This window comes from Siniperca chuatsi, linkage group LG22 (genome assembly GCF_020085105.1).
Source record: "Siniperca chuatsi isolate FFG_IHB_CAS linkage group LG22, ASM2008510v1, whole genome shotgun sequence".
Taxonomy (NCBI): domain Eukaryota; kingdom Metazoa; phylum Chordata; class Actinopteri; order Centrarchiformes; family Sinipercidae; genus Siniperca; species Siniperca chuatsi.
The window spans coordinates 5,924,810-5,950,319 of NC_058063.1; the positions used below are offsets into that span (position 1 = coordinate 5,924,810).

A 25,510-nucleotide genomic window follows, 5' to 3' on the forward strand; every position below is an offset into this window, starting at 1 on the left:
TTTGAAAAGGTTTTAATAACCTAAGATTTGCAAAGTTTTCCCAATCCAGAGATAGTAATTCTTACACATTAATTCTTCGAGTTAAAATATGAAAATCACCAAAATACTTAAAACAGACAGTAAATATCCTCTACTCAAGTGAAAGTGGAGAAATATCTATGTGAGTACACATTTGATTCATAAGGACAAAAGTAAAAACATGTCCACTGATTGAATTCCCATTTCATTGTTTTTTTTCAGTATTATTCTTATTAGTCACAGAAATGATCAACCAGAAGACATATTAGAGTGATGCCTGCTGCGTTTAATACTGGGGAATAGTCTGGGGACCACAAGGAGTAGCATTACATCAGTCTGAAAGATTCATTCACAGAATGACAACAAACGTCCTTCGTCAGACAGGGAGTAACACAAAAGGACTGGCAGCTATTTAGCTATTTATACAGAAAAATAAATACCAGCAATGTGAGTTGTCTCATTCGATGACAAACCAGCAGTTAACAATATGGCACTTGAAATCTGAATTCATCTCTCCACGGGCACAACGCAACAGAAATATTTCCTCTGTCTGGAATTTCAAGACTTCATGTTTCCTAAATAAATGATAACTTGGCGTGCAACATTAAAAAATATAAAATCCTTAGCAAGAGAGACGTCTGGCCAAAGAATAGAGCCATGAAGGGAGAAGCATGCAGGATAAAACAGCAAAATACAACTTGCATCTAAACAGATTCTCAGGGTAATAATATTTATATGCTGCTGTCAAATGAAAAGCCTCATTACTCCAGGTTTTGTAGTATTCTTTTAATTATTTTATTTTTACTGACTCCAAAGCTCATTCAAAAACTGACACAGGAATCAGTGGGAAGTTAACCATTTTCCTGCTCTCTGCTGTCATCATATTTATTCGGAAGAATTTGTTTTTCATCTGACAGCAGCATTTCACTGTTTCTGCTACATTCACGGTACTTACTGCAAGAGGATAGATCATCTATCAGTGCACTGGTAAAAGACAGTACTGTACACTGAAAACAACACAATAGCAATAACTATAGGACAGTTACTGATATTCAGGTAAACATGACAAAAATATAACATAGTTCAAAGTCCATCCTAATTATAACTGTCCACACAGTCATTTCGGCTGTTTCTTTTGTTGGCAAAATGGGTGCTTGTGTAATAACGCTTCAGATGGGCACCACAAATAAACTACACTTTATCTGACATCAAAATTGGTCCTATTATTGGTCCATTGAAATGTATTTCAAAAGAAGACAGTAGCTTAGTCTGGGTGGCAGGTATACATTCTTGGCAATAACAGCACCTCTTTTATGTTTTAAAGAAAAAAGTAGACAGCCATTCCAATTTGCAGCAAAAAGCGCTCATTATAAATTAAATTAAATTACTGATTGTAACATTCCACCAAGAAAATACAATTTTGTGGATTTTTTTGAATATATAGTAAGTTTTACAGTTAACACTCTTGGCCGACATAGAATCAAAATGCAGAAATTTTACATAGAAATAATACAAAGACATTCCATTCACATTGGTCATCACATTCATGTGAGTTAGCTGGAGTGGAGTTGATGTTGCAGTATGTGTCCACTGTGTGGCAGCATGTAGGTATCCTGGCTTGTGTTCAGTGCAATTTCTCCTCTGTGTTGAGGGCTGTAAAACTGACATACTGTAGCACATTCTGTGTCTGGCTCCCGACAGTCGCTGTTTTGGCTTCTTGCACACCAACCGTAGGAGGGATTCTAAAATAGAGAGCTGGAGGCTGTCACTGGCCTGTTCATCAAAATTACACCTCAGTTCAAGGCTCCTGCAAAGATTGTGATACAATCAGTGATACAACCAGTAGTACAGGTTTAAATGCTGAAGGAAAATATCTACATGAAAACACATAAGCACTGTGATAAAAGTGTATAATTGCGTGTCCCTTGTGAGGCTGGATCACCAACTGGGCAAAGCAGGCAACAGCCCTGGAGCCCAAACCTCCAGGGGCCACTGAAAACCGCACAGTGTGTCAGTTGGTTTGTGGTAATATGACAAAGAATAAATTGGTTTGGGATATGCACCAATTAATTAGAATATCAACCCAAATGATAAAGGGCCTTAAGGTGGTGATTATATCATTATAGAGGAGGCCTGTGTCAAAATATAGTTTTAAGACCTTTATTATTTCAGTTGATACTGTTCGGTATATATTCCTAAAAACATTTGTGTTTATTCAAATTGCCTAACTAATTGTTCATTTTTGCCCCAGGGCCCCATAGTACATTGATCTGGCCATGGTCTCATGCGTCTGTTCTGTTGTTCAGTTGGTCAGATGTAATATCTTTACATCTTTATTAGTATGGCCAATGCATAACTTGGCAAATCAGTGGTTCCCAACATGAAGGTCGGAACCCCCAAGGGGTCACAAGATTAATTGCAGGGGGCACAAGATGAAAAAACATTTCTCCAATGCAAAATTAGGTTTAATTTTTCCTGTTATCCCGAAACCCTGCTTTTATTCTTGTAAAAACTGATTCGTTTTGCCTCTGTAAAAATTATTCAAATCAAACAATCTGAGATGAGAAAATTGCTCTTTGACTGAACTGCTCACAGCTAATGCTCATATGCAACCTGTGATGTGAGGTTGTAAGTAGGCATCGCTGTGTTTTAAAGGGCCACAAGGCAAAAAAGGTTGGTAGCTGTGCAGCTACACTTCACTGATCTCTTCATTTGGATAGGCCACTTTTAAAGGAACTACGCTTATTTGCTTTCTTGCCAAGAGTTAGATAAGAAAATTGATACCACTCTCATGTCTGTCGGTATATATGAAGCTACAGCGAGCAGCCGGTTAGCTTAGCATGAAGATGGGAAACAGCTCGTCTGGCTCTGTCCAAAAGTGAGCTTAGAGGTGCCGGTAGGCAGATTTTGTTACACTTGTAAAGAGCCAGGCAGGCTGTTTCCCCCGGTTCTCAGTCTTTATGCTAAGCTAAGCTAACTAACTGCTGGCTCCAGCTACATATTTAGCATACAGACATGAGAGTGGTATCAATCTTCTCATTTAACTCTCAACAAGAAAGCGAATAAAGGCATTTCCCAAAATGTCGATGTTTTCCTTTAATGCTCAACAATCAAAAAGCAGATGTTCAACAAATTGCTGCTTCTCTACAAGATATGCATTCCTAATCTTAACGTAATGTTGACTCCATGATGAATATTAACTACATACAATACACAAATACTTTTCACGCTGTTGTATGACTGGACACCCCTGGTGCTATAATGTTTCTAGCAATACCATGTGTATAGCATCTATCAACAGTAGCTTTAATAGAGCAGATTGCATCACAGCCACAAGTCATGCAGCATTATGATTATGGGAGCGTTAACGTCTACAGTATATGATGAACTTTGCTTGAGAGTCAAGTCTTTGTAGGACACCAGGACTCATTCTGCGCAAATAAGGAAATTATTAACTCAAGTAAAAATTGATTAGGTATACCGAAGATGAGTAGGCACACCAAAAATGTCAATAACAATCATAGTTGGAATGCAGTGAATAGGAGGACTTGTCTTCAGCAGCCGAAGTGAACATTTCTCTCACCTGGTTATAGGTGGACATCAAACACGCCTTCCTCCACTGTCTCTATATCCTCTTCAGCAATTACTGATGGAAACAGAGAAGGTGAGAGTAAAGAAATGAGGAATTGATTGATCATTAAAATGAAAACGCAAAAGACTGCCTAAAGCTAATGACATTCAGTTGGCTATGGCTTTCGTCTGTTTACCATGCCAATTCATTTGCCTTGCAGCATTGTCTCGCCCATTGATCAGGCAGGTTCACACTGAACAGAGGCAGGCAGGGCACCACGTTTGCTAATGTCTGATGAAAACACTGTATCTGTGATTCACTGGCCTTGCTGTGGTGGGCCAATCACATTTCCATTGCAAATTACATTCTATTGTTTGAGAATATCTTCCAAATGTCAGTGCTCCATATGTTTGGAGGAAGACAAAAGCACCCTTCAAAAAGTGGAGGTGGTGACATGAAGTGCTGAAAAAGGATTTTCAAATTCTAAGATATACTTTTTTAAGAGGATGACTGCATTAGACTGTGTTTTGGAAATGAAAATGATATTTTCTGTGAGTGTATTTGCACATTTTAGGATTGTGACGTTGTCATTCATGAGCATGTTGGTGTACTATATTGTACTAATTCTAAATTTACCATCAAACAAAAAATACCTGCATGTGACAGGCATTATTATGTTGTATATAAGGAATTATATATAAAATGTACATGAAACAAATACATTTGATGATTTTTCACCTTCATTTTCAAATCCCTTTGTGATCAGAGCCTTAAAATGCCACGAGAGGACCCCGTCAGTCACTGTAGTGTTGTTTGTGGTTGAATTATGTGATTTACTATGAAACATTACCTCAAAGGTACTCCACCAAGTATGTGATAAGGCGGACAAAGCTTAGACTAATTTCAGTCACAACGATTTCAAAACATTTCAAAAGCATCAATACTTATCATCAAGGTTGGTGCTTTTAATATCCATGTCATTCCCACAAGACATTTACAAATTCTCTGCTTTGAAAAATAAGTTGTCCAAACTAGTTTTGATGTCACGTAGGTACATGCCTACATGCCCACTCAGATTTAAGGTGAGTACAGAGAAGCTTTCCCAGCCTTTTGTATCATTCTGCACATACACCATTCTGCACAGTGAAGGTCAAGCATCCTGGGGACATAAGCAGGAGGGGACTTTAAATCATGCGCTCTTGATTTAACAACCAAAGCACCACTCACCTGTGTTCTGCAGGCTCGGTGGGGTGTTGGCAGGTGGAGGGAAGCTGTAGGATCTGGCCTGGAGGGCCGGCGGCGTCTCGTGGCTGATGCTCTTGGTCCTCTTCCGGCACTCGACAGCCAGACGGCTTCGGCAGGCCTTGTGGCAGTTCACCCCGCAGGCTGCCGCCGGAGCGTTCATGTGGAGGGAGAAGGACAGCGGGAAGGAGAGGTGACGGGAGAGGAGAAGAGGACGGCGGGGTCGGAGGAGAGGGAGGGAGAGTCGCCGAGAGAGGAGGCGAGATGGGAAGAACGGAGGGGAAGGCCAGGAGCGAGGGGAAGATAGGGAGTGGGGCGGAGAGAGAGGGAGAGGGTCAGACAGAGGGACGGGTGCAAACAGAAACATTGGGGCGAACGGAAGAGCTATTGATGACAGGAAAGAGCTTCTACATGCCATGCAGACACACAGAAACTGGCACACACACACAGTGAGGCCAACTGTGCCCGGCAACAACTCTGTCAACCAGGGGGAGTCTAAGAGGAGAGGAGCGATGGGTCATCGAACATGGCATCACGAAAACATGTGAGGGTCAAAGAACCTGAACACACACGCCAGTGACCAAGCGTTCGTTTCTCCTTGACACCACTGCAAAAGATTTTCCTCAACATTGAAATTGTAGAAATGTCTGACGCTTTCAACAAAGGTGTTTTGCACATTGCAATTCCATGTCATTACCACCTCTTGACAGTATAATAAGCTAGTTTAAAAAAAATTCTCCTTCAGTAAGTGTTTTACCCTCTTCTCCCTTAGTGGTCGAGTATCTAACTTCATTCATGATGAACCGTCTACCTTGAAATGCTGAAGTAGAGGCAATTAAAAACCTTTTTTGAACTGTTTAGTTTCACAGCACTTTTTTCTCTTGGTTTGTTGCTCTGACTTTACTGTGTTACTTATTACCTACCCAGTGGTCGTATAATACACCCACAAAAATAAGCCCCAAAATGTACACAACAAGCGGGGATTTTGGTTTAAAGAAATAGTTTGACATTTTTGGAAATACACTTACTTGTTTTCTTGCTGAGAGTTAGACGAGAAGGATCGATACCACTCTCATATTTGTCCATTAAATATGAATCTACTGCCAGCAGCTGGTTAGCATACAGTAGCTTAGCATAAAGACTGGAAACAAGGGAAACAGCTAGTCTGGCTCTGTGCAGTAGTTTCATACTTAACATACAAATATGAAAGTGGTATTGGTCATCTCATCTAACTCTCAGCAAGGCAGTGCATTAGCGTATTTCCAAAAATATTGAGCTATTTCTTTAAACAGAGAGGGTCAAAGACAGGAGGATGTCACGACTTGTTGCTGTGATATTGTTGTATTGATATGAAAGTTAGAATACTGGCACACCCATTCAAAGACACTGAGATGCCTCTTATATCTATTTCTAAGTCGCAAAACACACACAACTACACACACATTCAGAGTTCTCAACTCACTCCGCTCCAGCACCGCGGAGGGTGATTCATTTCAATTATGTGCCTGCCACTCTCTCTACCTCTCTGAGTACTGGCTAACAATGGTAATGGGGATGAACTGCCTCGGGGCTCTCTCATTGACTTCCTCTGGTCTCATTAATGCACTGGAACAAGCCAGAACACTCACACACTCCCAGTCTGAGTCGGAGACATACACACCTCCAGCGAGGAGAGGAGATGGGAGAGTGTATCTGTGAATATGTATGTATGTATGTACAAAGTGTTTGTGTTTTCTCTCTTTTAACCTCCCTGCTGTTTTTGACTCATTTGGCCTCAACAGCAGCAATCATGTAAGCATGTTTGTTACCCTTGATTAAAATAGAACGTGTCTTGGTAATTCTCCTCCTAAACACATTGTGCAGGGTGTTGTGTACACTGCTCGTAACAGACCGCAAGACCTCAAAGGCCCCAAGGAGCATTAATTACTCTCGTTGCTAGGCAACTCAAATGTTTGATGATGACTTGCAAGCGTTAGTTAGCCAACCTAGGATGAACCTGAATGAATGAGGAAGCATTTAATGTTGAGAACAAGAATGAACAAGAGAGAGTTGGTAAACAAGAGAGAGTTGTTAATTGAAAAGCTCGTTTTTCAAGAAAAAAAAAAACAAGGAGAATGTGAATACATTACATCCTCTGACATACAAGGACTCTGTATACAGAGAGGGTCATGTCTGCAGACATGTAGATCCCGTTTCTCAGGCTATTACTGCATTGACATAATAATTAACTTTACACACAGGGGCACACACACAGAAAGCCTTGTGTTGTAAACAGCAATGGAAACTAATTTGTTGAACAATTAAAAAAAGCAATGAAATCCTGCCTGTAAATTATCTGCCCACTCTAACTACCCATTCATAAGGCTGAGCTGTAATCAATCAGTTCTCAAAAGACTCCAGCAGATGGGAACTTGCATGATTTGCATTTTAGATTTGGCATCATTTCCAAAGTTTTTAGTTTGACATCTGGATGGAAACATATGTAGTGTAAATGATTTAGCGCACTGAACGTCTGCAGATTATCACTACTTAATTTTTAGCGTCAGCACAGACCACCAGTGGCACATCCATAGAGGGAAAAGAAGCAAGCTGAGTGTGTGTTTTTGAAGCTTATGACCATGAGGATGAGAGGAGGACAGGACGTGTTGGAGGGTGCTTGTGTGTATGTACATTTGTGAAATGAACCAGCTTCTTCAAACACTGGTCTACTGGGAGCCTTGAAAGGGCAAATAATTGTACATTGTGTGTAGTGTGGTCTCAGCTGATGAAGCTTATCCAGCTGTTAGTAAACAGAGCTTTGTGTGTGGACATCCATTAAAAGAGTGTGATTTATTTGCTATGGTTTCTGTGTTGATGACATTTACTCAGCACTTCAACTCTATGGATCTTTATCTACAGAGGGTGGGTGTGTGTGTGTGTGTGTGTGTGTGATGGCTGGGAATCGATGGTGTCAAAAAGAATAGCTAATTCTTTGAAGGCTGTACCCTTCTGGGCGGAACACACACATCTGTGCAGCAGACACAGAGTAAAATCGCAATGAATTGCTCTTACCTTTACACTTGTAGCCTTGCTTGTAGAAGCCCCATATCTGCAAAAAGCCAGAGAGAAATGAAAGGGCAGCAGGGTTTGGTGTTAATTGGGATGCGTTTTTATTTTTCATGAAGGCAAGAGGAATGTTAAAATCATCAACAATTACAGAGAGTTTTGAGCTGACAGAAGGTAGATCTTGAAGGTCCACTATTGTAGGAATTTAAATGCTTCTCTATACTGTACGGCCAAAGCTTTTTAATTAACAAATATAAGACTTGATTGATAGGATTACATCTTTAGCAACTACACTTTCAAAAATCCAAATATTGTGTAGTTGTAAGCATACTTTGTAAATGGTATTTAAGAATCTGGTAGAACGTATTTTACTGCAGAGAATAACTGAGAACCTGAAATATATATCACAATACAATTTATTATCAGCAGATCAAGCTGAGAAGATGCTTTTCCAGTCTCACTGTGTAATATATGAACAGGGCGGCTTTTAGCTCATCAGTTTAAAACTCTACTTCCAAGCATATCCAGCAAGTTAAATCTACACTGTTCAGAATCAGAATCAGAAATACTTTATTGATACCTGAGGGGAAACTCTTTTGTTACAGCAGCTCACTATCACATCAGTGCACACAGGAATAGAAGCAAAAATAATACACTATAATACAGGTCAGATAAATTAAGTACCAAGTGGGTATAAGTATAAAATTAAAATAAGTGTAAAGTACAAACTAACTAGTTTGTACTTTACTTAACTAGTTAAATCTTCAAAATAGTACCTGCTGTAATACCAAACAACTTTGACACCGTTATGTATTAGCTATTTCAAGTAAGTTTCAAGCCTCTAAGCTGGGGTGAACAGTGAACTGAAATGAATGGAAACCGATAGCTGCTTTAAAAGTAGGTAATTCATCTAAAACCTTGTGCACTGGAAAATGGTTGGCAGTAAAGAGAAAGTATACACAGTTAATGGGCTAAAACATGTTAAAACACCCATATAGTTCACATCTTGATATCCCCCATTGATGCTGAGGCACCGAGGGAAGACTGGGGGAAAAAAGCGAATGAAGAAAGGGGCACAATAGAAGAGAGAGAGATGTGGGGTGAGAGAGAGAGAGAGAGAGAGAGAGGGAAAGAAGAGAGAGAGAGGAGGCTGGCGGGACAGAGGGGGTGGAGGGAGCCCGAGATCAAGCGGGACGCAGGGAGCGCACAGACAGTGGGGGAACAATGACATGAAAGAGCCGAGCTGGAGATCACACACTGCACTGGCACATCTGAGGAGGCACAAAATATCCTGACCTCTTCACACACACACACACACAGACACACACACACTAACCTACATGCAAGCATGCAAACACATACACCCGTAGATGCACATATATACACAAACAAAGACACGCCACACAGGGGGAAACCGTGCGCACAGCCAGAGGCTCTACAACAAAGAGAAGTCAGTTACGAGCAGAACATCTAAACACAACTATCATCACAGCTCTGCCTACACTGACTGACCTTTACTGCCTCTGTGGACTGAAAAATACAATGCACTACAAACATCAGTTGGAAACACACTGACTTGCTTTCTTTGAGGGTTTACTGTAAGCTTTTAGAAAACTGTACTATTAATCTAGAAAATTATTTTGCACTTAAATTGCAAATTCTGCATTTTATTGTGATGGAAATGTGCTATTATCACATTTAATATCCAAGATGCACTCTGTGAGATATTTATGTTTATATTTTTGGGATCCTTTACTTATGTCTCCCTATAAGCTTTTGAATCCACATATTATGTGTGGCTGAGCACAAAACTTGAGCTGACACATTAGATGTTAATTATAAGATAACATTTAAAATGCAATCTTCCAAACAGCATGTATTTAATTACTGTTTCATTACTGTAGGTACAATCATGAAATATTGGATGTTTCCTTACTCTTAACAGGGAATTTCAAATGAAGAAAAAACTGTTTCCAAACCAAATGCCTTCTATCTTTTCCTACCAGACTTTAAGAGTGTCAGCAATCACATGTCATTCTGTTCCTGCTTTCCTGAATTGCTTGATACTACGGCAAGTGCAGGCAGATAAACAGGCAAAGCTTCAATTACACACTGAGGAGAGTTTCTACTTGCCCATTGCTAAATTCATATGAGCGTTTTTGGAAGTCAGCTACCTCTACTCTATTGTAAAGCGATTTGAAATGTGTGAACAGGTAGGATTTAGTAGCTTTCTCAGGACACTTTGACATATCAACCATTAACAGTGTTGGGGAAACACAAAACGCTCAAAGTTGAACTTCATTGAAATAACATTATCTAGATAGGCCCGAGAGCATATCTTGCTCTACCTTTCTCTGTCTTTTCAGGCATTTATGGTTGATTTATGGTTGGTTTCATAATTACCTGTTGTTTTCCCTCAGAAGTCAGAAGTCTGTTCATCTTGTACTTTATAATACAATAATTAACCATATTTTTGCATGTTCATCTTCAGAAAATGCTTTCTTTCAGGCCTGTTGGTGTAATGGATTTACAAGTAAATGTTAGGGTTTATTGTCTGTTAAATATGAATATTGCCTACCAGCACCTCTAAACCTCACTAACTAACACATTATATCATATTTATATATATATATAAGAGACTCCAGGAAGTCACTGAGTCGGCCGAGAAATACTCTATAACCCCCTGTAAAACCACAGGATCAAGTTTCTACACTTTGGTTTTTGTGCAAGATATAACATGTTAATTAGTGAGCTTTAGAGGTGACTGATTCTAGCTCTTCTTATTCTGATTCTATGAAGCTACACTGTCATAAGCCCAAACTTGTGCATCACCCTCTGCAATCTCTCATATAAAAGTGCTCTGAGCCTCCAGCTAAAAACTTGCTGTACTCTCCTGAGATGCAAAAAAACTCAACACTGTGATCAGTCTTCTCGCGTTGTGCATTTAGTAAAACTCATCTGTGCGCTGTTAATTAGTGTTTAAGGCTAAAGGTGGCTGCAGGCAAAACAGCACCAGATTATGAAGATCCATGTGAGACACTGGAGGTGAGTGAACTCTGCAGTGTTTACAGGAGACCCGGCTTGGCTTGTACAGCGTGTTTGAGACAAGTGCTGAAAAATGGGCTGCGGGAAAATATTGCTTTTGTACAGGAGCCAAGAGGAAAGCACAAAGCAGGCAGAAGAGGAAAAGGCGAATGCATTTGCCTCTGCCACACACTCACACACGTACTCTAAGGAAGCAGCACGCTGCCAGAGTCCTTATCTTTCCCTGCTCTCTATTCTGAGTTTCCCCTCATGATGGTTTGAAAATGCCAGAGCTTCCCCTAGAGAATATGTGTTTGTGTGTGTGTGTGTGTGTGTGTGTGAGTGTGTCTAAACGTGTGCCCCTTTGAGTGTTAATGAAGGTCTATACATATAATCTATGACATACTTCTCTTCTTTTGAGCATTAAAGTCTCTAGCTTCTCTTTATATGCATTATACGGAAATGAATGGGATGTCATCTCAGTGTCTGGAGTTCAATATGAGGGCCCTATTCCTGTTCTCATTACAGCTGAGTGCTGACTCACTGTCTGTGTCTAAATAACAGAGGGCTCCTTGGGTGACTTTGGGGAATGTTAAGGGCCAGAGGACACACACACACACACACACACACAGAACACTGCCCCAGAGGAGGGTTATCATCTCGCCCAATTACCTTCCTCCCATATTTCCCAGAGTGCAACTTCAGCAGTGTGTGGCTGTAACTCAAAGTAATTGGCATTGCCCTGACCTGACAGGAGGAACCTTTGAGAGATGGGGCTATCACGCACTGCCAGTGACTGCAGATAGTCTATAAAGCTACATGGCTGTGGAACGGCACAACTGACCTTTGACCTTTTTAAACAAACTATGACGCGTGCCATTGATTGGGTCAGTGAAGAAATCAATGCATTTGAAAATACAAAAGCAAACAAAACAAAGATCAGTAACCTTTCACGGGAGTTTGAAGGGCTTATAATTCATACAGCTGATTCTGTATTTAAAAATGATCTTTAAAAGTATTGAACATACAGTATTTTGTGTAATTTTAGGATCGAATGCAGTTATAAGTGAAGTAATACACAAACTGAAAACATGATTAGTGTTCAGATGTGAGTAGTAGGTATTTACTCACAAAGCCGGCGCAGTGCTCGCAGAACGTGGGCTTGACGTAGGTGGCCTCAGTAAAAGTGTGGATGAAACCCATCTTGCAGTTAAGCAGAGAGCTGGCTTTCATAAAGTAGTCTATCATCTCTTCCCTACTGATCTTCCCGTCTCTGTGAGAGGAAGCAAAGAGAGGTGAGCTCCATACGAGACAGACTGGATCAGTTTGTAAGCTGGTTCAGTCTGTAAACGGTATTGGATTTTACAACAGTGAATAAATCTGCAAATGCTCACTGGTTCTTGTCCAGTTCTCCAAACTTGCTGAGGTAAGGGAAGTTGTTCCTGATTGCTTCAAATTCATCCCTGGAGATGTGGCCGTCACCGTCTGTGTCGAAGTTCTTGAAGACCGACTGTGAATATGAGGGTTGTGGAGGGTAGTTTCAGTGTGAATTCTGCTACAAAGTATTGAGTGTTGGCTTTCATTTAACTTCATTGCTTGAAATACTTTGAGAAATTATTTGATTACTCAGTTTATTCACGTTAAAACATCATTATTACATCACCTGACTGAGACAACAACCAGGAAACCTTTTGCCATTTTAAATCAAAACCAGTGAAATGTTTATCTGTGTGTTAGTATTAAGAACATAACAGTAGCACAAGTAGAGAAGATTCATAAAGTCTACGCAATGACTGTAATGTCAGTTACAAGTTTAGCCCATTAGCCACCATAAGCTACTGGCAGCGAAACCCCTGAGTGTATTGACCTGAGCAAGATCATTTCCATTTATTAGAAAACTATATTGTTAATTCCATTCTCTTCATTTTAAACACTGTACAGTTCGTTTCACAAGAATATAATATATATTTTGCATATATTAACGTCCATGGTTCAATTCCAGCCAGGGACCTTTGTTGCATGCCATACCCATATCGCTGCTCATTTAATTTCTGCTTCTGCATCAGTTGACCAATAAAAAATAAATTTAAAAAATAATCTTAAAAAAAAAGAAAAGAGAAGAATCCTACTGGGAGCAATCATGTATTATAGAAATCTTCCCATTGGTTTTAAAATGATTCTCAACCCACAGGGAACCATATAACTTTTCAGTTCCAGTTCCAGTTATCGTTCCAAAAATGATTTTTTAAAAATCACCAAAAATGGAGTTACAAGGTTTTCAAATGCCTTGATAATTATGGTGAACGATTACCAGCCATTTGGCCTAAGAGCCAAGAGCACTTCGCAGTTATCATGTCAAGATGGTAGTGGTGAGGATAACAACAGATAATTCACCCTTAGCCTTCACATTGAACCTCACAGGTTACAATTAGCACTGTGAGAGGGGAATGCGTAGGTGCTGAGAAACTCACCTCCACCATCTTCTCTATGTGTTTCTTGATGATCGTCGGGTCGGCGTTGGGCTTCACCGACACAGCCCACTCATCGATCATGGTGGGCTTGGGGTCAGGCGCGGGGGCGGGGCTGGAGTTCTGCTACAACCGATGTGAAAACAAAGACTGTGAGATCAACATCAACCCAGGGAAGCAGAAGCAGTCATCTTATAAAGAAAAGAAAAGAAAAGACAGCTGCTGTACAGAGCAGGGTTACTACAGTGGATCAAAATGTCATGAGAGAAGGAAAACAAAGATTCCCAATATGCATTTGTGACACTTTTCTACATAGCGTCATAAGAGTCTTAAGAACATCTATTATAGGATACGACAAATATGGGTTTGGGAAGTATGGTGGCCCTGAGGGTCAAAACACAACAACATTTCACAAAACAAAACTACGTTTCACAAAGCACAACATTTCAGATTACAGAAAGGGTGGGACAGCACTTCTTGTGATTGGACAGAACCCAAGTCAATTCAGAGTTTATTCAATGGATGTGTTACAGTAAGGTGGGTTGGGACTAGATTGGATCAGCCACAGGGATACTCAAAACTACGCTGTTGTGATTGGTTGTTTTTCTGTCAGGCAACCGATGGGCATTTGTTAAAGTTAACTAGAATGGTCAGCTACACGGAAGTCCCTTAGATGGCTAACTGGCCAATCATTTAGGCCTTTGGCTTTATTGAAAAAGCTACGCCTTGACAAGTCAATTGCCTGCTCCCGCTTCTTCTCTGCAGTGTGTCGTTCGGTGTCGTTGCACGATTTCCGACTAGAGTTTGTGCTGGATAGGCCCTCTGCATCTCGTTCATGAAGCTTTCACATTAATGTCTCCCTTGTAACACAGAGGCCATGTTTCTGCTTTAAAGTCAACCACATAGTTCTGTATCCAAACATCTGTCCAGGTCCACGCCGCTCTGATAAGATGGCCCTTCTGATGTCACTTGTTGAAGAGTAGCTGCCCGTTTGCTCAGTCCTAATTCTTTCAAGCGTGCTTTCAGAGTTCTACGGGACATTTTAATGTCATGATATGTTGCAAGCATTTGAAGAATTACATCATATTAATGTCCTTTGTTAAAATATTCCCTTATGATTTCAATCTCCTCTTCCTTGTTTAAAATTTGTGCAAGTACACTGCTGAGAGTAGTACACAATAGAAACAGGAAATGACATTGAACTGTCACCAGGGACTTGGGTTCTGTCCAATCACAAACAAGAAGTTCCCTAATCTGAAATGTCGTGTTCTGTGAAATGTCTTGTTCTGTGAAATGTCTTGTTCTGTGAAATGTCTTGTTTTGTGAAATGTCATTGTGTTTTCTGAAATGCAGTGACAATCAGGACCATCAATCATATCAAGACAGGAGTAGAGTGAGGTATATAATTGGCAAATATGGAATATTTGAGAACAGGCCAGTACAGGATCCAGAGTGTACATCAGCGTGCTGCTCACCGCTGGCTTGCGAGGTTCTCTCTGAAGAGACATCTGGTAGATCTCTTCCTCTGTGTGGTACTGGTCCAGAGACACCTGCACAGAATATGACATTTTATCTGTAAATGACTCCATATTTGATATTTTTGTCAAGAACTGAGTTTTCGTGGGTTTAACCTCAACTACATTCCAGGATGGATCACCATTTATGATTTTATCTATTTGAAGGGGAAAATTGTTATGCATTTTGTTCGGCCCTGATACACACCATCTGAAATTACATTCAGAGGGGCTATTGTTCTTTTCCTTTAATTTACCCAATGAAAATGCATACATGGACTGGTTATATAGTAGATTAGATTAGATTAGATTCAACTTTATTGTCGTTGCACAGAGCACAAGTACTGATACAACTAAATGTGGCCTACATAAGTAACTTGTGTAAAGCTGTATTTAGTTCTACTTGGCTGTCAGTGACACTATCTAAATAGTCTCAGTGATTTCTTGGCAATGTCTTCTTGAATATTTAGAGAGTAACTGAACAGCAGGCTGAAAAGCAGTATTTCCCTGCACTCTCTGGTTGAAAGTTTCAAGCTTGCTGGGTGTGGTGGGTGTGTGCTCTGTTACACCTGTAACCATACCCAACAGTGATATCACGTTTGTAGTAGAGCCATCTTTCACATTAAGCCGCTACGGCAACAGGTGAGAGAGCAGCATCTGTTTCTTGCTCCAGTTAACATATCACAGTCAACTGCTGCATCCATTGTTGGCCTCACATTATTTTCTTCAGAGCTATTTTCTCTAATTGTGTTTCCTGAGTTTTATTGAGTTGAAGTGGTAGTGGTAAGTGCGGAAGGAAAAAGTGCCTTTCATCTTTTTTGCTTTTCTTCTGATTTAGTGGAGCTTACAGTATTTCAAGGAAAAGGTTAACTGTGCATATTTCACCACATTTGAGATGATATAAGAGAATCTTCTTCATTTGAAAGGCTGCTGAATATGACTCAAAAAGGAGGAAAATAGTTTTTTTAAACTTGTGTGGTTTGCTTATCTTAGCTCTCTACACAGACATGTCTGTGTAGAGAGCTTCATTTATTTTAAAGGATTTATTGACTCTCTTTCCATCTCCTCGCTGTGAGCAAAGCAGGACTCAAGTTAGATCAAGTCCAATAAGTACTGGCATAGTATAATTGGGTATTGACCCTGTCCAGCAAACTTCCCTGGTGCCCCTCAGCTCCAAAACCTGTCAAGGTGTTTTCTGTCATTTTCACAGAAATAAAAAGGGGAGCCAGCTGCAATCTCACACAAACACCTGCAGCCGGATTGAGTGATTGATCTCTTGGGATTGTTTAAATTCAAAAAGCTCCCCTTCTCAAAATCAGGAAATTCCTATCTGCATGTGCCAAAAATACTGACACACACACTCAGGAGTTTAGTGTGAAGTGCCAAAACACCACCTCAGCTTTCATGCTGAAGTGCAGGCAGCAACAAAACTGAGATCAGTCTCAGTACGTTTCCCAGTTTAAGAGCTCTCAATAAATGAAGAACCGTCCTGTGATTCTGCCGCAGAATATTCAGATTATTCAACACCAACTTCTTGTTGGTGGAGAGAGAATGTCCTGAGGAATGTTTACACTTTTACAATTATCAGTAATTACGATATAATGTTACTCTTTAACTCTATTGCACTCTTCACAACAAAGTACTTCACAACTAAGAGAGATAGGAAAACAACAAAGAACAAATCAGTATATCACTGTACTATCACAATATAGTAATGTGATCTCTTAAATAAAAGGCTTTCCTGCAAAAGTGTTGATATTTAAAAAGAGATACTGATTCTACTGAGATCCTCTTTCAGGTCATTTCAAAGCCAAAGCCCTTTAGTCTTTAATGAGGATACAGGAACAGACACAAGGTTTCAGTGTAGGTTAACAATTTAAGGTTCAGTGAAGTTCAGTGAAGAGATGCTGAAACAGAGGTTGTGACTCTTTGTTCTGGATAAAGCATAATTCTAAACAATGGAATTTGGCTATCAGATAACAGTGTTACAGTAGTCAACCAAAGATGCAGAAGTAAATACAATGTTTAATCCTCTCTATTTTTACTTACAGGGGCACTCCACCAATTTTACTCATGAAGTTTAGTTTACTCATCATTAGGAGTGCTACACACCCTGTGAAAACAGTTGTATAATGTTTTCTGTGGCTCTGGAAGAGCTTTCCAAAGTTTAAAAAAAATAATCCTGATGATGTCGTCAGGGTTATCTCAGCTTACATTATTTTACAGAAAGCCTGCATTACAAACAGGAGGTGTAGGGTTTTAAGGAAGCAGACATTTAGGAGGCAAGGAGGATGAAAGTATCTCTTAAAATGTGATTACAAATAGGCAACATTTTTTCATTGTTTGAATTAATCTTATCTCAAAAATGATCCACATATTATCACATACGAACATCATTTTGACCAAGCTGTCCAATTGGACTATAAAACTGTCATACTGGCACATTGACTGATTACTGTAAATTACTGTCTGAGCAAACCTCTGTCCACTTCTGACCTTTTAAATAAGTCAGACAATCCTGTTGATGACATTGTTAAAATACTGTACGTTGAAATAAGCCACTAAATAATTTCTCCCACATCTATTATATCTTGCTTGTCATTTTCAACATAATCAGTGTTTCCAGCATTATTTATTTCTCAAAGGTGATAATGGCTGTTCTGAGCACTCTGGACCTTATCTGTTTAAGACAAGTGAACACTGTGAGCTTGAAGGTTAATGCTTTGAATGCTTTGGTTACATATAATCTCTGGCCTTTGTCTGTACACAGATTTTGTCCCAGCTGGCTACTGTACAGTCTGTCTGACCACAAGCCAATGAAATCCCAGCAAAAGTTCTGCATCAAGTTTTTCCTCCTACTTCACTGCTGTCTGGGTGATTAATGAGTGCTTATGAATTCTGTTGCACTTCATGATGTATAACAAACTCACAGCACCTGATTCAGGACCTTTTACCTGGTACAAACTGTTCATTTCTTGTTTTGGTACATCTTTACATCAAGCCAAACATTCATCTTGGACACTGCACATACACATTATGTCCAGTCTTTGCACTCACCGTAAGCAGGTTGAGCAGGTCTGTGTTGGCATCGATGTTAGGCGGTGTGGTCTGGATCAGCGCCAGCTCTTGAAGGATGGTGTACAGCTGTTGGGTCTTAGTCAGGTTGACCCGTGTTTTCTCTTTGTCGGCCCAGTCTGGCAGCGCCACGTGCACGGCTATAAGGTCTTTCAGGTGCACGCCGAGGATGGGAAATCGAAAGCCCGAGCACTCAGAGAAACGCTTGCGGTATTGACTGTAGTTCCCACATGATGTCACCAGTTCAATGAGGTTGTTAAAAACCTGCAGGTTGAGTAAATGCAGGGGGATGAAATTAATTTAAGAGGAAAGGATGGACAAAATGGAAGGGGATAAGATGAGAGTTGGCAGCAAACAGAAAGCCTGTCTAAAGAGAGATTAGTATAGAAGAGTAAAAAACATTCTGGAAAACTTTGCTCCAGATGGACTTAACTGATGAGACACTGTAAGTCCCCCAACTGTTGCATTCAGCTTTCCAGTTAAGTGGCTCAAATTCATAGTTCTAAAAAGCCACTGTGTAGGAGTAATGGGCACAGATAAGGAGCTTGGCAGCTCACACAGAGGAGATGTGGATTACTGAATCAAGACTCGACATCACTTGTTAGCTAAGTGCATCGACATGCAGTGAACACTGAATTTGTCTGGTAGTGTTTTGCTGTGGATGCCAGAAATAGATCAGTGATGGTTGAGAGGATGGGAGCATAGACTGCACCTTGTTGGTCTCTGCGCTGATGTGGGTCTGTGTGTCTTTGAGACGAGAGATGGAGCTGTTGCTGAGGCCGCCCACCACCGCCATCAGCGTGTTGAAGTTCTGCAACTGCAGCAGCTTCTGTCAACGAGAAGGAGGAAATATTTGGAGCGAGGGTAAAAGTGAAGGAATGTCTAAGCCACTGCCAAAAAGGTTTTTAGAGAGAGTGCACGAGAGAAGGTGGTATAGGTTAAAAAAGATTTACAGTATAAGGAGACAGAAAGATGAAGGAAAGAAAAACTTTTGGAACAGTGTTCAGCATCCACACATAAACCTAATCTGTGTATACCAAGATATTAATGAATGTTCTAACCTGTCTGTGTCAAACTTAAACTAACACTTTGTGAATGGCAATCTGCAGGACTCCATGCTGCCCTTCAGCCTGCGTAGCACCTCACTGAAAATCAATGGGGTCGCAGCTGTGTGGGAGGGCTGCCAGAGGGGATCATTTGATTCAGCTCAAACACCCTTTGTAATCAATTGGCAGAGCAGCGTGGAGGGCAGCCCAGCATTTGAAGAGTAGGTTCAGCTAAACTGCACGTGCATGTGGCCATCAGCGAGGCCTGGGAAAGATTTCATTGTCAACATGCCAGAGCTTTTCACTGTTTAGAATAAATGCTGTGTGTATGATAAGGCTGGCAGAGGGTGTTCATCTATAGGCCTAGACTGATGACCTTTTTCCTCTCTCCTCCTCTCCCTCTCCCTCTCCATCTGTATGCATTTTTATCCCATTAATGCACATTACTAACTCGACATCTTCTCTCTCCCGTAGTTTTGTGCTTTCTCATTTCTCTCCTCTCTCCTTCAGTTGCTTTCAGCAGGTATTTCTGCCTCCGGAGCTGCAGAGTCTGGATCTGTGATTGTGGGCCACCTGCTGCCCCTGTGTTCCTGCTCGACAACTGCTACTACAGTTGTTGTTATTGGCTCTGTTACTATTATTGTCATTATTATTCCTATGACATGTCATTCCTATTATTATTATTAATTTATTAATATTAATATTACCACTACCATTACATTATTACTATTTTAAAATTGTAGGTTGTATTTGCATTGTGCTTCCCTGTCCCACAGCACTTTGCACTTCATAAATTATAATGCAAGTCTGTGCAGTCAAGAAAAAGACTATTGAACATGAGTCATTTGTAATGCGCTCCTAACAGGAAGCTGAAATAGGACACAACCAGCACACCCTGATGGAAATGTGAAGTATGTCGACACTACCTTCTGTGCTGCCTCTGAATACATTCTAAATCAGCTTGAACATATTTTTTGTCCCTGCATGTGCTCACACTGGGCTACATTTCAGAATGCCAAAGTTTGAGGCATTTCAAATTGGCAAATAATTAACAAGGGGATTTCCAGCAGGAATAGTCTGTCTCTGATGTATCTGGAAAAATGTTCACCCATTCTGTATGAATGACAGTCCGAAATTACTTCTGGACACTCCATTCAAAGTGGGAAACACTGATTATCATTACGTGGACACTGATCTTTCAAGCAAGTGCAATTAATCCTAAAATGAACTATGTATATGAAAAGTTATGAAACATGTAATGTACAGTATGGACAGATACAACTCTTGTCTTTTCTTGTGGTCATTTTCAAACAATGCCTTCTTGTAACAAGACCCAGTGTCTACACCCACGCTAGCAACTCTGTGACGCTGTCCTCAGGGATAGCAGCGCTCTGAGCTAAATGCTAACATCAGAATGCTAACTTGCTCACAATGGCAATGCAAACATGCTGATGTTTAGTCTAATATTTAACATCTTCACCATCTTTCTTTAGTTAGTATGCTAACATTTCCTAATTAGCATTGAACAAAAAGTACAGTTGAGGCTAATGGGAATGTCATTAGTTTTTTAAGTATTTTGTCACAAACCACTGAAATTTTGACCTAATGATGGCACTGGATGGAAAGTCAGGGGAAATTATCCAGGTGCAATGTACGGCAGAGCATGCCACTGAAACCTAAAAATATTGTGTCTCCCTACCTTCTAAGCAGTCTGGCAGTCAAACAATGTAATAAATCCTTAAAAGCCTCATGTCCAACAGTGATGGGAATTACAGCTCTTATGGCTCCATTCCTTTCTGAGAGCTGGCTCTTTCGGCTCCCAAACGGCTCTGCATTTAGTATCACTTCTGCTGGTCACTGCCTAAGTTACGTTCTTATTTGTTGTAAGAAATAAATATGTAAGATTCTTCATCTGCAATAGTTTGAAATATTCAATAGTCATATTGATGTTAAAAAATGGGATATGTCAAGAATTACTATCCTAGTTGTATAACAAGCTCATAGAGCCGACTCGTTCGCGACCGACACATCACTAATGTCCAAATTCATTGCAAAGGTCTAATGATTACAAATTATCGATTTGTTTTATTAATAATGTGTTCCAAAAGGCGACACTGACAGAATGACAGATCATATATAAGCTGATATATGTGGCACGTTATTTATATTTTATATATATATTTTATATTATATTTTTTTCTTCAGCATTTGCCCTGCCCTTCTGTATGTACAGTATCTATAAAAAATATATGAAAGATGCTCAAAAGACAGAGATGACTCTGGGCACTGACAGCAGTGATATTTGGAAAGGAGGATAAAGAAAGGAGATTAGTAGGGAGGAGACCAGAAGGAGGTCATTCTCAGGTCTTTTGCAGCTGATCTGTCATAGTCATTCATCCCACACATCAAGGCTGGTCGGAATCAGCATCTGTCTTCACCACTAAATTGTCAGACCTTCACAAAACACTGGAAAAAGTCCAAGTGTTCAATATCCAGGAGGGTAAAACACTTGATAAGAGCCCTGCTGAGGTGTTGGAGCGCTGGTGTATTAAGAGAGAGGGGTGTGGTGAAACCTGCTGAGAAGATCCTGCTAAATAAATTATGAGCGACAGAAGTTTCTGCAGGTGAAGAGAAGGACAGATGGAAAATGGGTATGAGAATGAAAACAATCCAAGAGTAGACTCGCAATAAGTAATGTGGATGCATTCACATAGCACTGCAGGCTATTAGGAGGAAAATTATTTTTCTGCACTTTCTATGGTCGACTGAAGCTCCCTCGAACAGCAGAGATGAGTCAATTGTCAAATGGAGGGGGAACCCAGCCCATCTGGCAGACAAAAGCAAATGATAACATCAAACATAAATGCTATCAATTACAGTGAAGCCCAGGATACCATTTAAAGGGATGTTTCTGTAGTGAAAGGATGATATCTTGATACCCAAAGCTCTTCACAGTGAAGGGGGGAAACTCACCTCAACCATCACCAGTGTGGTTAGGTTAGCTAACAACTATCTGCTGTATATTCAGCTGTGAGTCATGCCACCTGCAGACACTCCCCACTGATTCATCTATTGTAGGATGCATCACTGAATTCTTTCTAACCAACAGGAAGAGCACATGAATATGAGTAAAATGAATTGATGACACACTATGTCTTAGTTTTATATTCTATTCTTTGCAGCAAACAGCTCATTCTCTTTTGTTACATTTTATTGTCCAATTGTGAAAATCCTGTATCTCAAATTTAGGTGATTTTTATTCTTTGAAATATGTTTTACATGCTCCTCCATTGTTTGTGATAATTTTACAACCCCTTGGGCCCATAAAAGCATTTGGATAATGCCAAAAATGCACCCTCACCCAGCTAAAACAAGGTTTTTTTAATTCCAGGAGATGCAAGGTTTTCCCCTGACAGCAGCATTATCTTAAAGAGCTCTCAGTGGGCATCTTAACATGCTAATACCTCTAAAGCCTTTTTAAATTAAATTCACTTTTTCCTCACAATTTGTGCCACCTAATGGGAAATGATCGCGTCTTGTGTGTGTGTGTGTGTGCAAGTCATCGAGGCTCCACTGTGACTTTTCCCCCTCTCTCCACATCTCTTGGTTTAATCTCTTATTCACCTTTTTACAACTTTCTCTCCTCTTTCTCTGTAGCTCCAGACAATCATCTCATATCAGCCTGCTTCTACATGCACCCTGAACCCCACAATTCCCACCAACACCACTTTGTCTTAAAACCTTTGCAAACAATCTTAATGGGCCCAGCAGACAGACCTGTGCCACTCTGATGAAGTGGGAGATGACGGCAGCTCTCTGCGGGGCGGTGGGTTTGCTGAGCACCATGAGCTGGATCCACTGGGAGACGCTGTTGAAAAGGGTGATGAAACGCTCCAGGATGGGGTTATCCACTGTGCAACCATGCATCACAAAGCTGTGGTAGTCCTGAAACTACAAGGAGGAACGCGCATTGGAAAATTTTGTTTCATTTATTTAACATACTTATATCCCAGCATTTTTATCAATCCTGACAATTACAGTATATCCTCAGAAATGCTGCTGTTAACTTTCACCACGACAGTCATATCACCAGCAAAGGTGATCAATTTTACTCACTGCGTATAGGAGGGACAAAAAAATTCTGAAATCAGCTTGCAGACAGATCAGCACAGCTAGACAATCACTTATATCCAACCTTCAAATACATGGGAAAGGTCTCAGGCTCTGCTGCTTCGATTTTGACAATTCTTTTTTTATATGTGTCTCTTGTATTTCCCCCAGCTTTATGGAAGTGCAACACTAGCACTCACTGGAGTGCCCCTTAAAAGGAATAGTCCGCATTTCAAATATGCTTTCCGTGCCGAGATGTAGATGAGAAGATTAATACCACTTTTATGTCTGTGCGGTAAATATGTAGGTGGAGGCAGCAGTTGGTCAGCTTAGCATAGCACTAAGACGAGAAACAGGGGAAAACAGGTAGCCTGGCTCTGTCCAAAGGTAACAAAATCCACAATCTAGCACCTTTAAAGATCACTAATTAACACAATATATTTTGTTTGTTTAATCTGAACAGAAACCAAAGCGTAAAAACAATTCCCAGCTTTACGGGGAGTTATGTGCCTCACTATTTCTTGGCTCTGGGATTTTTACCTTTGGAATAAGTGTCAAACTATTCCTTTCAGGCAGCAATGTGTATATAACAAAGCAGCCAACTGGCGGATTCACTATCATTACTGCACATTTGCACCAGTTGGCTATAGATGCTCTATATATCTCTATTTATTATTGCTTCTTTTGTTTAATATTGAGCCAGAATCTCTTTTAGAAGAGAAACAAAGACAAAGCCAAGACAAATTGCTACCACTGCCCCCATCTTGCCAACAACACCATCACACTTGAATAAATTATCTAAAAAAAAAAATCTACCATTTAAATCAGCACAAACCTAGTCATTGCCTTTGCTTCCCAAAATAATACTCAAAGAGCAAAATGTTTCCAGACAACAAATATAATTACTGCCAGTAAAAGTCAATGTTAACCACTATTGCTTAGCAACTATAATGAGCCTGCAGCATATAACATTACTTGAGAATTCAAAGAATTCAAGAGCTGTAAACATCACACTAGATACACAGCTTCAACAGCTTGATCGCAGACTGCAGTCAAACCGACCAGTATCTTGCAGAAGGATTTGTACTCCAAGTAGGTCAGGTGTTCAGCCAGTTCACAGGAATCAAGGTGGTCAAACAGCAGGGACATTTTCCTCTTTTTGGACATTGATGGGACACGCTGAGTCACCTGCCGCTTCCATTTATATGATGGCCTGAGAGGGACGATAAAGCACATAAAAAAGGCAGAATATTTTAAGGTTTTATATTTTATTTACAGATTATGTGGATCAGCTTTATAGTCGCTCCATGGGTTGGAGCTGCACTTATAGTGGCATTAGATAGCAAAGCAAAATTATGATGAAAAATTGTGGCATTGTGTAGTTTCCACAATACCACAAGCCCAGTAAAACACAAGAGATTTTGAAGCAAACTACAACTATCCAACTTTTTTCTACAAATGTAGCATATATTTCTGGAAGGATGTTCCTTTATTTGCAAACGTTCAGCTGTAGTAAGTCACAAATCTGCTCCACAAAGCCTTCTCCTTATGGAACAATAAAGGGAAGTTGAGGTCAAACAGAAATGGATTTTATGGGAAAAGGAGAAGTCACTGACCCTGCATAGCACAGCTCAGCAATGTCTGAGAACAGGCAATAAAAAGGCATGCTGACATGAACACGCACAGACAGAGGCATTCACTCACACTGTCAACAACACAAACAGCTTTCAGCAACCAGTTCACTCACACACTATCGAGGTCAATGAGCTGACTCTGGCGCTCGTTGCCCTCGGTGGTCAAGAGGTCTTTAAAGTCTTTGATCTGGTCCGCCAGCTCTGGATTCAGATTGAACTCTGCTGGAAACTCAGAGATCCAGTACCTGGAAGGCAGAACAAAGGGATAAAAAGAGAGAAAATTGAAAAATATCCAAGATAGACGTACACAACAATGTGACTGTTGCTAACACTGAGTTGAAGACCTTTCCATGATTTAGTTGGTTTACATGATGATAAAAAAGTGACTTTTCACCAAATAATACAACTTCTGTATGACGTGTTTTTACTGTCAACATTCAGCTGGAAACTCCCAAATCCATAAATCAAGTACATCAGACCAAAGTTCAGAAGTAGCAGGGGAAGGGGTAAAAGAATTAATGGCAGTATATTACTTGACAAGGTGGCATATTCTTGTTCGACGCTCAGCAGTGCAGCTCTCCTCTTGAGATCTAATCCAAAAGTCAAGGTACAACTTCGCTGCAAATTTCTGCAAAACTGTTTCGACCGCTTCACCTCAGACTATGACAACTCTCATCTCATTCAGATTTAACAGATTTCGGAGAACAAAAAAAGATTAAAACAACAGACTAAAAACTGTTCTTCGTCAAGGTACTCGATGCTT

General features: G+C 40.3%; 1 protein-coding gene across 5 annotated transcripts in view; it reads right to left on the reverse strand.

Annotated features, from left to right (window-relative positions):
• Positions 1 to 283: 283 nt before the first annotated feature.
• The window catches only part of LOC122869789 (RAS guanyl-releasing protein 2-like), a 37,601-nt gene continuing 12,374 nt past the window's right edge, over positions 284 to 25,510 (reverse strand). For 3 of the 5 annotated variants that reach the window (XM_044183100.1, XM_044183101.1, XM_044183102.1), the window contains exons 4-17: positions 25,281 to 25,337; positions 24,861 to 24,992; positions 24,176 to 24,326; positions 22,781 to 22,954; positions 18,670 to 18,786; positions 17,940 to 18,221; positions 14,844 to 14,918; positions 13,372 to 13,494; positions 12,295 to 12,410; positions 12,032 to 12,173; positions 7,883 to 7,919; positions 4,817 to 4,975; positions 3,602 to 3,664; positions 284 to 1,825 (exon numbers count right to left, since the gene is read on the reverse strand). In XM_044183100.1, coding sequence (XP_044039035.1) covers positions 3,606 to 3,664; positions 4,817 to 4,975; positions 7,883 to 7,919; positions 12,032 to 12,173; positions 12,295 to 12,410; positions 13,372 to 13,494; positions 14,844 to 14,918; positions 17,940 to 18,221; positions 18,670 to 18,786; positions 22,781 to 22,954; positions 24,176 to 24,326; positions 24,861 to 24,992; positions 25,281 to 25,337 — 1,624 coding nt within the window. In that variant the 3' untranslated portion in view covers positions 284 to 1,825; positions 3,602 to 3,605. The remainder of the gene's footprint in view (positions 1,826 to 3,601; positions 3,665 to 4,816; positions 4,976 to 7,882; positions 7,920 to 12,031; positions 12,174 to 12,294; positions 12,411 to 13,371; positions 13,495 to 14,843; positions 14,919 to 17,939; positions 18,222 to 18,669; positions 18,787 to 22,780; positions 22,955 to 24,175; positions 24,327 to 24,860; positions 24,993 to 25,280; positions 25,338 to 25,510) is intronic. The other 2 variants (XM_044183104.1, XM_044183103.1) reach the window with 1 other exon arrangement.